The 15,713-nt window shown below is 41.2% G+C and overlaps 1 protein-coding gene across 4 annotated transcripts in view; it reads left to right on the top strand.

Annotated features, from left to right (window-relative positions):
- The window catches only part of zmp:0000001200 (dedicator of cytokinesis protein 9), a 70,535-nt gene that overhangs the window by 24,808 nt on the left and 30,014 nt on the right, over positions 1 to 15,713 (top strand). For 2 of the 4 annotated variants that reach the window (XM_034561396.1, XM_034561392.1), the window contains exons 1-5: positions 3,609 to 3,773; positions 6,466 to 6,582; positions 11,290 to 11,379; positions 13,770 to 13,852; positions 15,040 to 15,109. In XM_034561396.1, the coding sequence (XP_034417287.1) occupies positions 3,660 to 3,773; positions 6,466 to 6,582; positions 11,290 to 11,379; positions 13,770 to 13,852; positions 15,040 to 15,109 (474 nt within the window). In that variant the 5' untranslated portion in view covers positions 3,609 to 3,659. Of the gene's footprint in view, positions 1 to 3,608; positions 3,774 to 6,465; positions 6,583 to 11,289; positions 11,380 to 13,769; positions 13,853 to 15,039; positions 15,110 to 15,713 lie in introns of those variants that run through there. The other 2 variants (XM_034561391.1, XM_034561395.1) reach the window with 1 other exon arrangement.

The following is a 15,713-nucleotide window of genomic DNA, read 5'->3' on the forward strand; positions in this document are numbered from 1 at the left end:
ACTTGTCTCAAAGAAATACATTTGTTTCGGTTTCCATGGATATATCTGCAAAACTTTGCACGTCTGAATTTCATTTTAATGTATTCACTCGGGAGTCGTGTACCAGGGCTGCAATGCAGAAAGGAAGTCTCTCTTATTGCTGCAGATATGAGGAAACTTGCCTTTGTACAAACTCCGAGATCAAAGTCACACATCTAGTATTTGTAATGTGGCATTATTCTCGCGGCACAATTAAGGACACTAAAGGAGACGTCCAGCGATAAAGTGGCTTCTGTTGTTCTTGCAGAGTCTGGTGGGTCTAAATGCAAAATGACTTCATGAATAACATTTTGCGTCGGTGAAACAATGTTTAGCCATTGCAAAAACCAGAGGGTGTGATACGTTAAACAAGCCTGTGTTTCACAAAGATGTCTGATAACATTGGACCCGGGGATGTTGTAAGAAGAGAGGGAGGAGTACACTGCACTCTCTGCGGCGAGCATCCAAAGTGGAATTATGGTTATGATAAACAATGAAATATGGAAAAGCTGAAACAACAAATGTAATGATGCATGTTTCGTTATCTTGCCAAATTTGACGTTTTCTGGAAAGCACCGGATGAACTGAAGCATTTCTGTTCAGCAGTGTGACTGTATTATAGCAAATTGACTGATCTGAGACAGTGAGTGTATGACTCACTGTGCCCCCCCTTGGTGATCTTATCTGCCCCTAGGATGATAGTGATTTGTAACCCAGCTTTCACCTGATGATCAGCTTACATCCCTTTCACATACCCAGTCCCCTCTAGATCATGCTGATCTGCATCTATGCCATAGGGTAGTTCATGTCATAGCCAACTTTTCTCATGCTGTCCTCAAAATGTGCTTTGAGATGCGCCAGACAGGATGTTGTGTCAAAGTGTGTTTTCCACTTTGAATACTGCTGTCCTAGCGACACTCTAATAACTCAAACTATTTAAAAGATGTCCGTACTATAGGAAGAGAGGGGAAAACAGGCCAAGGGCTCTGGCAGTTGACAACACGTCCCCCGATGGCAGTCCTCTCGAAGCCATCACGATAGACGAGGCTAGCTTTAACCCTCAGGAGGCCCAGCTCTGCCTTTTAAGGAGTGGATTAACACATATCTGGCAAACACAAGACTTTAAGAGGCGCTTCTGTGTGAGTCTTTGTGGAGAAACTCAGATTAACAGATCTATGAATTCAATCAATTTATTGTTTAATCCACAACTAAGAATTGGACTAAGAATCTCTTTGGTCGAGGACAGCCCGACATATAATACCTGCACACAGAGGAACATAAAAGAACGAGCGGTGGCTTCATGTGGCAATAGGAGACCACAGAGGGCAGGCACACCTGTCTTTAATCAACCCACTGCATCACAGCCACTTCCTCGTGACAAATGTGAGATCTGACATTGTAGTAGTGGGGTTGCTGATGTAGCTATTTCATACAAAGTTCATGTGAAGTCAAATATTAACAAATGATCTACCCTTGATCTGCTATGTTGATATAGAAAATAACTGAGAGACACAGTTAGAGGCCACAGAAACGTGAACCCTTAACTGCTGAGCTATGTATGCCGGCCATGTTTGTAGTGTAGATTAAGGCTAAAATCAAAAGATAAGGGTTTGAATATTACAAACAGCCTAGCCTTAGGCGATAATCACCTATGGTAGGGGAAATTTGGGAAGAGGTAGCTTTTAGGTTTTAGGTCAGCGTCTTATGAATGTCTTGGACTGCAATTAAGTTTGCAAATAACAACTAGTTTCATAATTGATTCATCTGCAGAGGTATTTTTGAGTGACGCTTTGTTCAGTTTTAGAAATGTCAGTAAACAGCGGAATAATATCCAAAACAATTTCCCAGGGGCCCAAGGTGACTTCTTCAGGTGTCTTGTTTTGATCGAACCACTGTCCAAAACCCAAACATTCAGTTTACAATTCCATATGTCAAAGGAAAAAAAGCAAATCTTTACATTTGACAACATGAAACCCCACAATGGTTGGTGTTTTTCCCCATTAACGGTTATTATTACAATTTTTCAAATCGTTATTTCAGTAATTCACTATTATGGTTTACGCACTTTCACTGGATCTGTGTTGTCATGATACAATCGTAGAGCATTTTTCCAAATGGTCCACGGCTCATCTCGCATTCTGCTGCAGCAAACTCCATAACATGTTGGATGGCCAGTTATGGCTGCATGCTCAAGGACCTCTAGTGATTGGGTTGATTCACACTTTCTTAAAATATCTTTTATTGCCTATTGTATACGTCCATTGACTTGTTTTATACTGCCATATTGCTATTTAATGAAGTGTCTTACACAATGCCCTGGAGCCTATAGCCTGCATACACCGCTGCTAGTTTTGAGTTTGAATGAAGTGTGTTTCACGACGCCTCATTGGTATCTAGACGTGGGTGAGCCGATTAGGCATTGTATTCATTCAGTCACACAATACAGCAGTAGTCATTGCAGACACACCTGTTGGATATCTGCACTCAAATAAATGCACCTTTCTAGTTTCATATGTAGTTCTCCATTAATTTTCTTAATTGAGATACAATAAATTGTATTATCACGATTTAGACCATAATACATATCTGTGTGTGGGGCCCAGAGGGGCACGTGGCTGGGAGGGGAGCAGCTGACATGCCCCCCCACCCCCCTCAAGCTTAGATGCAGGCGTGAAAAGATAACATCCTCCCCTGCTGTGGCCCACTGAGGAATCTGTAGGTCGGGCCTACTCCTCGGTGGGTTGACTGTCCCATTGGAATGCCCCTCCAGCAGTTGCATCAACGAGCGGCGAGACAGAAGCCGGGCCTAATCTCAAACTCTGTGATTAGACGAGACGATCTCAGCTGCAGTCATGAACTGTTGAACCACAGCGAGCAATACAAGCTTCAGTGATGAACGTTTGACTGTCATAGTTTGTGACGATGACTTCATATCCTGCACTGCTGATTCAGAAAGAGTCCAATGATCTGTTCTTCACTCTTTCATAGTTAAATGTGGGTCAAGATTTGTCCGTGTCCTGCTACAATCTGATGAGCTCAGCCTGGCAGCTTATCTGTGATGTTTACGCGGAAAATCATTTCTAAATCGCTGCAGCTGATTCCTTGGTTGGTGCCCTCATACTCTATGTACTCGGCAGATGCTTGAGCGGTTTCTTTGAATACCGCGACCGGCAGGTGCCTCATTGTTGTCCCATTCTCTCCAAACTTGTTCCTCTTGGTGAAACTTAAGCCAGCTCCTATTTCAGCTGTCCCACAAGGCGTGGACAGTCCCTGACCAGACTGTAATACTTGAGGAATGTGTATGTGTTTGTTTGCCTTTGTCAACCCTGTGTCACTGTGCAGGTGGATAGTGTGGGGTCAGATAGCTTTATTGTGTGTGTGTGTGTGTGTGTGTGTGTGTTTGTGTTTAACTCCCCCAGGCAGCACAGCTGAGTGTAGGAGGGGCCATGTCCTCCGCCTGGGTGTGAGTCCACTGCTTTCATACAGACGGAGCAGTCTGAGAAGGGAGGGTGAGCGCACGGGTCCGGGAGGTGAAATACAAACTTCACAAACTTTTTCCAGCACTAGGATTCTTCTTCATCGGATATGCTGGCTGTCTGCCGCTCTTTGGGATATAGCTCCGTGGTATCTAACTGTTGACAATGCAAGGAAGGGTTAGTAAAGCTCCGAAGAAGGAGTTGGTCATTGAGAGTCCGCAGCAGTACAAGAGCTCGGCTGCAGCCGAGGCTGAGGTAGACGCGGTGCCACAGGTGGCGGTAAGTCATTCAAGGACTTTTCTGTAAAGACATATGATACTTTTTAGTTTCTGTTTAAAAGAACATGTTTTACAGTGTGCAGGCTAACCACAGTCATGAAGCCCTGAAGAGGTATCATGTGAGCATCTTTCATTATACACACCGCTGCCTACTCGCATTGGAAATGTGCAACGTTAGCACCGGCATAGCAGACTGTTGAACTTTAACCACCTGTAGGGAACTAGCACGCGACTCCCTTGAGTCTTAAAGAGGACCGTGGCTTATAAAATATCTTTACCTGGGCAACAGAGATAACGTCCTGCCCTGCGATGAAGGTGTCCAGTGATTTGCTCTGTACAGAGTGGAGAAGACGGTAAAGGACTGTATCAGTTAGTACAGCGGCACTACACAGCACCATTGTTCACTGCTGTGGGAGGGTGCAGTGATGGGAGGAGTGGGTGCTGCAGCTAAACAGCTGCTAGATCAGTGGAAGAGGTGGCTTCATAACTTTCTGTTATATGAGCTTTCCGGGGATGAACGCCTGTTTGTTGACTTAATTATACAGACGTCAAACATGCATTTGCATTGTTCTGGTTTTATTCGAATATTTATTCCAATGATGTAGTGTATTTTAGGATCACTAGAAACATAGTACATAGAGATAGAAGATCAAGACATAAAAGCTGTTTCCGAGGACTGATACAACATAATACAATACAAGTTGGGATCCATTGGCTACGGTCAGCATTGTGGGTTGAGGGAATGACTGGGCTCCTGATTGTGCATGTTCATTATCTTACTCAGTGCTGAGTGTACTTTGTGGTTTACCACCTTCACTGGCCACTGACAAAGCAATGTGGAAGAGCCCAGAGGGGTTTGGAGTGCAGTCAGCAACAACAAGTGGGATAAGGAACCCAACACTGGTGAGAAGAGGGCACCATCTCTTTAATGGGATCAAATCTTTAAGCAGGGACTTTAAATATCAGAATCCATTTTAATTGCAGGAGTTTTCAGCTTCGGCGGGTATTTGGACAGAAAAAGGTTTTCTGGTGAAGTAACAAAGTGCAGTCTGTGCATAGAGATGTTAGGCATTTTAGTTCAGGACAAGCAAAATACACACACACACACACATACACACATACACGTCTTGTGTCTGCAAGTAGGCATCAGACTCTACTTTTTGTCTTTTTTCTAGCGTTTGTTGAAATGTGCGGGCATTTTAATTGCAACTACATTTTAGTTAAGTCCAGATAAAGCTGTGAATAAGCGGTTGACTGATAATGTCACAGCCTGCTTTAGCTGGCAGACATGGTGGCACCGTCTCTGCTCTCCCCTCCTTGTCCTTGATACAAGGTCCTGCCCCCGCTGTCCTCAGTGTGAGCTGTGCTCTGTTATCAACAAGGTTGCTAGCAACATGTATTTAGGCAGGTCACTATCCATGACTCCCCCCTCTGAGATCATGCTTGTGTTATCAGTCCCAGATGTGGAGGCAACATGTGGGCCGTGCTGTCACTCAGCACAGAAATCTGGAGATGGTTCACTTTGCACTCTGCTGTTCTCCTGGCTGTAAGATGTATCCTCTTGTCCCATCAGCCAGAAGTGTTGACAACTGACTTTCCCTCTCGTGGCTACTGTATCTTTGCAGTGCATGAGTCCTCTCCGGCCTCTACCACTTGAGGGTAGGGGTCAAGTTATTTAACATTAGGCAGACACTATGACATGATGCCCCATAAATCCATAATCATCTTTTGATAACATAGCCACATCTGATCTTGAGCTACAAAAGAACATCACATTTGCAAACTGATTTCTGATTCTCGTCAAGTACAATAAGAGTAAAAGGCCTTGTTTTCTTGACATAAATGTCCTGCATGTTTGCTCTCATGGAGGCATAAGCTCATTGAGATCTTCCTACTGCTGAGGCGGATGCATTTGCTCTGAGCAGGTGGAGCCCTGATCAACTTATCGCAGTGTATTCAAGAGATAGCGTGTGTTGGTAAAACCTAATGTGACAGCGCCCGTCTGTGCACGACACCGTCTCTGCTCCTGTGCACAGCTATATGCCTCATTTGCTGGATTTGCCTTGGATACTCTGTTGGCTCGAACTAAGAATAGCTTTTGACTATAAAATACAATATTTAAGATGTACAAAAATACAATCATAGTATTAGATGCTGCGCTTAGATTCAGACATGTCGACCAAAAGCATCATTTGTATGCTTAAATTCAAATCTTCTTCTTTGCGCTCATTGAATGTACTTTTAATTTTCCATGAACATACTAGTCTCTTTTACTCTATTTGAAAGTGTTATCGTGAATGGCAAAAGGATGTCAGCTCATCAGCAGGGTATCAGTACCTTCCTTGTGCCACAACTCCAATTTCACTCTCATTCGGTGAGTTTTACCAAATGAAGGTCAGCAGGGTCAGTTACAAAAGCAATGCCAACCTTGAACCGCAACATCCCTGATTTGTGTCTGCCCGGGGGCCTTTGTTGGATGTTATTACACATCTTTCTTCTTCCTCATTTCCTGTCATAGTTCCCCTGGATCTAGTTAATAAAGGTGTGAAATGCACCAACAACAACAAAAAATACATGTGCCAATTATATTTCATCCAGTCCCTTTTGTGTGCATGTTAACCTTCATATTAGAGCTACCGTGTAAACTTTCATAAAATATCCCGGTCTTAGAGTGCTCCGTCTGTGTTCTCCAGGTTAAGCCGAAGGTGATCGAGCCGCTGGACTATGAAAATGTGCTGGTGCAAAGGAAGACGCAAATACTCAGTGATGTCCTCAGAGACATGCTGCAGTTCCCCCTGGAAGACTTTGAGGTGAGTTTCACACCAGTTTCATGCATGCAAGTCACATCCACACTCTGAAAAAACTGCTGCAAAAGCCTTATTGTAGTAAATGCCTTGGTTATTGTATCTGGGATTGCATTGGGAGAAGATTTTAGGAGAAGATTTTAACTATGTGGGTGATGTAAAGTTTGTGGTGGTGTGAAGCTTATAGAGTGGTAATAACACAACACTGTCGGAGTCAGAGCTTTAACTTCCAGTGCTGCTGCTCATGTTTCCACTGTGGAAAGGGAGGCACTTTATTAAAAAGAAATCCACTCCATAATAATGAATACTTATTGGCACATTATTGTTCTTGTTATCTGTCCAAAATTCCTTATTTACACCGCCCACTTGCGTGTTTTTCTTGGTTGTATTTGTTTGCCGTTAGCGGTCTTTTCTTCCGACCCAAGGCGTGGCCAGTGCAGAGAGTACAGGGCGGGGTCCTTTACAGGGGTTTTATTTGTGTTTAGATCCTTCCATGCTGTAGCGCGAGAGAGAGAGGGGTCAGGGGCTATCTGTTTAATTGGCTCATTCATTCTCTAATGTTGTGACAGAGCCACTGTGTGTTATCTTCTGCCACATTGAACAGGACGTACGCTCTCTCACACTTTCCGTGGTGAGGATGGAAAATCTAAAATGGAAATCTGGCCCGGTGCTTGTACTTCAGGAAATGAGACTTGATTGAAAGATGTTCCTACAGCAGCAAATAAGATGTGCTGCACATCCTTTAAATCTGACACTGATACTCTGTCTCACAGTCCAGTGGAAATTTCATAGTCTTTTATTGTTGTAGCTGAATGCCCACATAAGACAGTTCAATTAAGAGGGATGTTTTGATGACCTGTATACAGTAACAGATGTTGTATAAATGCTACTGTATATTCTATCAATTTAAAAAAGTATTTTATTTGTACTTTTTAAGTCGCTGCTCCTTGACCTGTAAAAAGCTATATATTGACTTTCAGAGTCGGAGACTCAGCGATTTCCAAAAAAATTCCGTACACTCCAGCAAAATCCCCAAATATTGTACACAAAATGTATCTTTTTTTTTTTTTTTTTTAAAGAAGCGTTGTTTACATGAGAGCACTTGAATGCACCAGATGGGTGGACTTCAAATCAATCTGTCCTTTTTAAAATGCATTCCCATGCAACCAAAAGACATTTTTAACAAAAATAAAACAGAATTTTGCAGATGCATCTGAACATTACAGTCTTATGTGAGAAGTCTAAACAATTACTTTATTATTATTATACAATATTATACTTCACTACTATACTATTTTACATTTGATAAGCTACTATTATTATATTATTATGCTGCAGTGTACACTGTAATAATACCAGTATTATTATTACATTTTACCTCATATTGCAGTAACTATGTTATCATAGTAATTAGACTAAATTACATTATATATTATTCTGGTCTACACATTGTTTACATTCTTTATTTGCTGACGCCCTGCTATTAATCAAACCATTGCCACTTTACTTCATAACTTTGTCTTTTATATTATATATTTATTATTTATATATTTGTTCATATTTTTACTTTTTAATTTAAACCTTATCGTTCTCATTTTTCCAACTGATTTCAGTCGAATATCCCCTGTGGAGATAAAACAATGCTCTGCTTATTTTAAAACCACTATTTATCACCTGTGTTGCATGTTAAATTTGTAATGGAGGAGACTTAAATGCATTTGGGCTGAACCTTTCCAGTTGCTGTACTGGAGAAGATGGCTGTGTGGAATAGAATAAAAGTGAAAAGAAAGTGGTCATAACTTTGTGTTTGGCGCTTTTTAAAGCTGTTGGTTACAGTTTACAGAGGCCTGGCAGCTGGGTGCTCAGTGACAGTGGGACAGCCTTGGCTTTGTCTTCTCTTGTGTCATGCTCCTCCAGCCTGCTGCTGTGAACATAACATACCAACTTTACACACAAACGATACGTTGTCGGGGGCTGACAGGTGATTCTGACTAAAGAAAACACCACCGGCCCAGTGATTGAAGCGAACATCTGTTCCGACCGCCCTGCACTCGAGCAAGGTTTTAATCAGCTTCAGTGTTCAACCTTTGGTGCTTTTAGTGAAAGGGGGTAAAGCCAGTGTACTCATACAGAAACCTAAATATGCATCCAGACAGCACTAAGTATACAGTATTAGTTGGTGATAAATCAAGTCTAAAACAAGCAGAAGCTCCCTTTTTGTTACTTTTTTGGTATGAATCCTGTTTTTTGTCTGTTTCTCATTAATAGAAACCACGAGCAGGTCTCTACCTTATCTTATCCCTGCTGGCACATCAAGAGTCATGTGTTGGTGCTCGTCATTTGAGAGCCAGTGTTTATATCATCTCCATCTGGTTTTGATCTGGAAGCTTTTGGCACAATGCAGTTATGTGCAGGTCTCTCTGCGCTCTCTCTGCAAGGTTTCTGGAGAACGAGGATTACGACGAGGGGGCCCTTCCTTCCCTAAGGTCTGGGCCCATCACCGCCGTAAAGCCCACAGATTAGGATATTATTATTTTTCTTTTACTTTACAGTTGCCATATCTTTAAAGGATAAGGCTGGCAATGTTCTGTATCTTTGTTATTGTCAACAAATCCCATGACAACACTAAAACCAACGCGTTACTTTGGCTCTCAGTACTTGTCAGATTCTCGTCTGTTCTGTCCGAGGATATACATTTAAAAAAATTGGGAACAACAATATATAGTTACACTTTTATTATAAATGGATGGTCCACTTCTTTTGGCGCGGAAGCGTAGCCCCCACCCTCCAGTTCCCCCTCAAGTAAACACTATTAGCTCTGTCAGCACTTTTGCCATTGTTTGCACTGTTAATGAATTGAGCAAATTTAACTGTAAGGCGTAGGCTCAGCCGCTGCCTTGTGGAAACAATAAATATGCTCTTAATTTTTAATTTATCTTACAAATTTCACTTTGGTACAAAGCTAATGACATTCCAGCAGTACTATATGTTTATTAGCATTGTCATTGTGAGAATTAAGCTAGTTTCCCGACGTTAGCATTTAGCTAATGTTATGTTAGCATGCTATGTTGCCGACAGTGGAGGTGCTGGCATGTAAATTCAGTCTTGCTAAAAGGGAAAGGCTAAATAATTTGACAAAAAGAAATCGAGGCACTGTCGTTTATAGCAAACTCAAGTGGATAGTGTATTATTTGGGACGACTACAGACACAGATTTGATGAGGATATGAGTATTTACAGCAGCATGACAGTGTTTGTTGGAATGACTGAATACAAACTATGGGAAATGTCAGAGTACAACAGTGTTGCTCATTAATGTGTGTTCAATCATTTTAGGACAGCAATGGAAGTCTATGGCACAGAGGAATTACTGTATCATGTCTTTTTTTGGATTCATTGACAATTACAAAAATAAAAAATAATAGCAAAAAATAATAGCAACAACCTTTCTTTAATGTATGTTTGAACTTATTACTTAATTATGAGACCACTGCTGAGGTGGGGATGTCTTGAGGCCCACTTGGTTCAGGTATGGCTATCCTGTGCTAATTTAGGCCTTATTTCACCAGATAATCTCATGGTTCTCCCTGGCGACTTGTAGCCCAATTAAATGCTTCCTGTTGCCCACTTCCTGCCTACCTCCATGCCTGTTTATTTCTGCTGCTTGGATTGTAAAGATTATCATCTGTCCTGCAGGAAACCTGGCTAGCGGAGAGGAAGGGGGAGACTTCAGGTTCGAAAATGCAAGCTTGGTGTGGAATTTGTCGTAGTCGACACAACCAACGCGAGGCCAAGGTCATTCAGATGGACAGTTAGGCAAAGGAGAAAGATGCCACTTTTGATTTTTAAATAGTTTAATTTTGGATTATTCTGCTTATTCTGATATATTAAAGGTTTTGTCTGCATCCATCTCATCATAGGAAACACAGCTGACAAGCGTTCTACTTGTGCAAAGCCACAATTCACTTGTTTCCACTCAGTCAGCTGAACCGCTCCACTTAATGATTGTGTTCATATCACTCTTGCTCACAGGGATTATTTGTGGTCAAATGCACTTTATTTCTAAATTAATCCTCTTGCTAAAGACCGGATGGAGATGTTGTTGCACAAAGCAATATTTTACTCGAGGCTTGTTTAAATAGAGCTCCAGCTTTCACATTTAGCTAAAAACTGACTTATAGCTTGGTTGTCTGTAAGAGTGCAGGATTAAGAGATGTCAGAGCAGCTAGGAAGGCTGTTGACACATCTTGTTGAAGCAGGCGTTTTCTGAGCGTTCTTGTTCTGCTGTGAAAACGGCTGTTTGGCTACGGTGCACAGTAAACCTGTTGGTTATTATTGAAAGGCTCAAATGAGGCATTAGAGATGCTGAGATGCTGATTACTCACAGTGCGGCTGCACAACAGTGCCAGAGAGCCAGACTCGGGGTGTGTCTGTGATTCCTGGAGCTGAACAGTATGGACAAGCATGCTGCCTCCCTCACACACTGCCCCTTTGAACCCTCAGAAACACATCAGTCCTTCTTCAAACATAGACAAATATTTAAAAGAACACCACGAGCAACTGTGTCCAGCTGAGACTACAAACTGGAATACTAAGTGTCCCGCTTTAGCAATGTCTTCCACATTTAGTTTTCACTTTGACAATGTTGTCATGTTTGTTGTCATTTCCTCGCTCTGTTGCTCTTGTTGAATGGACCATTGCTTTGTTTTTGCAGATTTCAACTTTGAGGCGGCAAGGGAGAACTCTCTACCCTACAGTGCCTGAAAATGCTGAGAGGGAGGCCCATAGTCTGTTTGTCCAAGAGGTAAGTGGATTTAAAGGCCCTCAAAACACATTTTATTAATCAACTCCTTAGGTTTAGCGATAGGGTCCTATGTAAAAATAACATTTTCTAGCCAATTTAGGGTATTTCCCATTAGAGATTTCTGTATTTGTGTTATCAACTGAAGTGGGGGGAGCTCAGATGGGGGAAAAAAAGTGATGTCATGTATTTACATGCATTAATCAGGATTTAGCTAAATTGTAATCAAACTCCAGAACAATATGATCCAACCACACTCACGCAGTGCTGATGAAGCATAGTTGTTGAAATAGTGCTAAGCGTTAAATAACACCTAACAGTGTTTACATAGCTGAGTATGCATACTCTCCTAAATATGGGCGTGACACAGCTTCAACAAAAGCACTAGAACAAGTAAATTAAGACCATGCTTTTCAAAAGTTGCTATCAAACCAAATTAAACGCTTTATTTAAATTAATTGTAAATGTATGGTAATATTTGGTCATATTCAGGAGCAGTAATTCCACAGAACTTAACAATTGGCAACATTAAGTAGCTTTATAGACACTAAAGTTAAAGTCTGCAGGTGAAAGTCATTGTACTTTTTATAATCATGAGAGGAACTTTGTGCAGGTTGGAATTAATAAAAACACAGAGCACTTTAAGTACTATAACTGATTGCACAAATATAGACTGAAAATGAACTGAACTGTACTGTAGAACGGGTACAGAGTTAGGAAGTGGTTAGGAAAGTATATCACTTGCACCTAAACCACACGCACACACACACTGCCACAGAATATTGACACTAATGTGACACATGACTGAATTTGTGGCCTAATAATAGCAGCAAGCTACATCGTGCATCACAGCTGATCAGGAAAGCTCTTTATTTCAGCGACATGGAAGATGAATCTAACTTTAAGGAGAAACGGTTGCGTAAATGATGTCTCATTACCGATCATTGCTGGAGGGAACTAGACTATTCCTACTGTATTTCCTCAGTAATATCTATTAATGCCAGAGGCCGTAGGAATGATAACATGCAATTAATTTCAACAATCCGCAGGTTTATCAAACTTCTGGTTATTGTCTGTCAGTGTTTGTTTATAGTTCTGAGTCTTGAGCATATCTGCTATCAAACAGCAACAAAATACCATATGACAAATAATAATAATAATGTTTACTAATTTAATTGCAGTGGAACTGAAAAAGATTATATTCTGAATAATACATTTTTGCTAAGTAAATGAGAGAATAAATGTTTCTTACAGTGGTTTACCATCCGTCACATGCACACTTCTTTTACTGGCTGCCGGCAGTTCCCCTTCCAAGTCAAAGTCAGTGTTTAGTGAGCCTTGTCTGAAGTCATAAAGATACTGAAACTCCCCGTCAAGTTTTGTGTGACATCACCAGGACAGCTGTGGGGCTCAACCCAGCAGGAGCCTCTCTGTTTCCGATCGCTCTCCCGATCAGGTTGCATTTCATCTCCCTGCCGGAGCAATTCTGGTAAACGACACGACGTTCTGCAGAATAGATACCAGTGAGCTCCTCCTATCACTGACTAACAATGACCAGATGTCTCCTTTCCAAGTAAAGGCAGATAGAGGTGCACTCCCTCCCATTTTGTGCTAATGAACGGTAAGACTGAGCGTGAACACTGACCATGCACGCCCTTTTCCTTTAGGAGTTCACTGACTGGAGGCTTTAATGGTTGTACAAGACACAACCATTGCATTTTGACTGTGCTTTCTTGTGGTTCTAATAGCTGTTAGAAAATATGTTGTCAGCCGCTGTATTGTATCCGTCAACAATTAAACACTTTCTTTCAAAGTATTTCATCTTGTGAATAGGTTAAAATGTTTTTGTGTTGGTTTTGGCTGTGAGCTTACCAGACAACTGTGCGTCACTACACTAGAGGCCACGAGCACAACACACCCGAATCTCTGACCAGCTGTTGGCGGTTTATTTACATTGTGAGTAATGCCGGAGCCAGGTTTTGACAAGAAAGAAGAAGGCATCGATTCATATTTTTCCAAACAGTCCATTGTGAGACTGACAGTGTGTCAATCAGTGGAGTGCGGGTCAGCTGTAATCGCTACAAAGCGTTCAGTTATGTCAGTGCATTAAATATTGTGGGACATTTAAGCAGCACAACTAACTGTAGTTATAAACTTGATGGAGGAAACATAACTAAACCGTAACTTCTGGAAGGATCAATGAAGTAAATACACACAGCATATACACAAAGCACAGATTGCTTATATGTTTATATTCTTCCTAACTATAAACACAATCTAGCTGTTTTGATGCATAGTGACACCTTGACACATCCCTAAACTACCACCGTACTGTGTGTATTATGAATGTGTGTCTGTTTATAGTAGTCTGTCATTTGCTTTCATTGTCTTAGTGCATTAAGGCCTACAAATCGGACTGGCATGTCGTCAACTACAAGTATGAGGACTATTCTGGAGACTTTCGACAGCTTCCAAAGTAAGTCTAGAGTTGAAAACCTCGGCACTAGTGTCCAATATATACACAGAGGCAATGTGGTAATGGGCCAAGACATTCTTTTGATGGCCAAGTAAGAACAGCTACTGCATCAAATATAGATGCCAGAGGTTTTAAACTAAAAGACACACAGTTAAAGACTGTCACCGTTTGGTTTCCTGCTGTTGACTCTGGCTGTTATGATTTAATAACAAGGAAACGCAGAGTGTAAATAATTCTTATTTCCCTGCAACAAAAGAGTGTTTCCTGCACTGAATGATTCCTGCCTGTAGTCACTGTGGAAACCCCCCCTTATTGTCCGGAGATTGTGTCATCAGGTCCAGCCTCTTCCTTTTAAGAATATCAATTTTACTACCATCATGTCAGACTGAGTTGACAGTGACCTTATGATCTTGACACTGTCACTGCTGCCAAAGGTGCTGTCACTGAATCTGGGGAAGTTTAAACAATACTCCATGACGTGTTTCTGACCTTTGGCACATTTTTATTGACCAGCAGGCCAGGCAGTGTACACCGTAACACATTTACCATGAACAGTCAAGTGCTGCTTTTTCAGGAAAAGTCACATCTCAGTCACACCACTTCAAACCACATGTGTAAGAAAGATTTTCAGAGTGAACTGAAATGAATATCCTGAACAATGTTAAACGTCAAGTGTTAAGGATTCACGTGCTAGCAGAAAGGTGTATCAAAAGAAAAAGAGTGTCCCTTTTTTAACGGGGGTAAACCAAAATAATATTTTATAAGGTTGTGTGTTAAGTAACTTGTAGCAAAAGCTGTCAGATAAATGTGTTGGAGTAAAAAAGATTCAGAGAAATGGAGATATTTTGCTTAAAGTAACAGTGTGTAGCTTTAATGGAGATCTATGCAGTCACCTGAAAATAGGAATGGTTGTGTTTTCGTGACCTTAGAATGAGTTAGTGTCTACATACGGAGCCGGTCTTCTTCATGGAACCGCCTGCCATGTTTCTACAGTAGTTCTCCTAAACGCTTTAGTCCACAGAAGTTCAGTTGGTTGCAATCTGCAACCTCACCGCTAGATGTCGCCAAATCCTACAAACTGCACCTTTTTAAATTGTACAGTACCAGAGTAGGCAGTTACGTTGACCTGTAGTAATCTGTTAATACATACTATGTTAACCTGTTGATGAGAATCTATTATTTTACAGCAAAGTGTCCAGGCCCGATAAACTGGCTGTCCATGTATTTGAAGTGGACGAGGATGTCGACAAAGATGAGGTGAGTCTTTGTCTTATTTAGAGTTTTCATTCTTTTGATTTTCCCAAAAACAATCCAATCAACACCTCAGTGATGAAGTATGTGTATTTGCAGTCATTTCTTACTCAGGATCACATCTCCTTACGAGAAGCCTGGCCCAGAAAAAAAAAACCTAAATGTGTCTTATATCAGTCGTCAGCTTTGCCTTTCCTGTTCTCATTATGGCTGTTAAAGAGATAACGGGTATTTTTAAGATTAATTTAATGGAAATAATTAAGTGTAATTAGACTTAATGACTTTTGCTGGCACACAATGTCTCAAAACTGCCTTTTTGTTTTTACACAATTCATTTTTCAGGCAACATTTAGATCTTTTCATCCTCTTCAAATTCCTGCATGACTGGTGGGTGGGTGCTTTCTTGCACAGATTAGTTACAGAATGAGTGTTTGTTTTCTTTGGAAAGGCTGATTTGAGTCTTAAGAGAGGATACGGAGCTGTGGCTGAAATGTTATTGAACATGCTATAAGGTCACACACCCTCACAAGATGTTTGATGATGATGATCCTACTCTCCTCACCTGATATATCAAGCTGCGCCTCCTACAGCCAACAAAACGTGCCTCAGT

This window comes from Cyclopterus lumpus, chromosome 21, assembly GCF_009769545.1.
Source record: "Cyclopterus lumpus isolate fCycLum1 chromosome 21, fCycLum1.pri, whole genome shotgun sequence".
Taxonomy (NCBI): domain Eukaryota; kingdom Metazoa; phylum Chordata; class Actinopteri; order Perciformes; family Cyclopteridae; genus Cyclopterus; species Cyclopterus lumpus.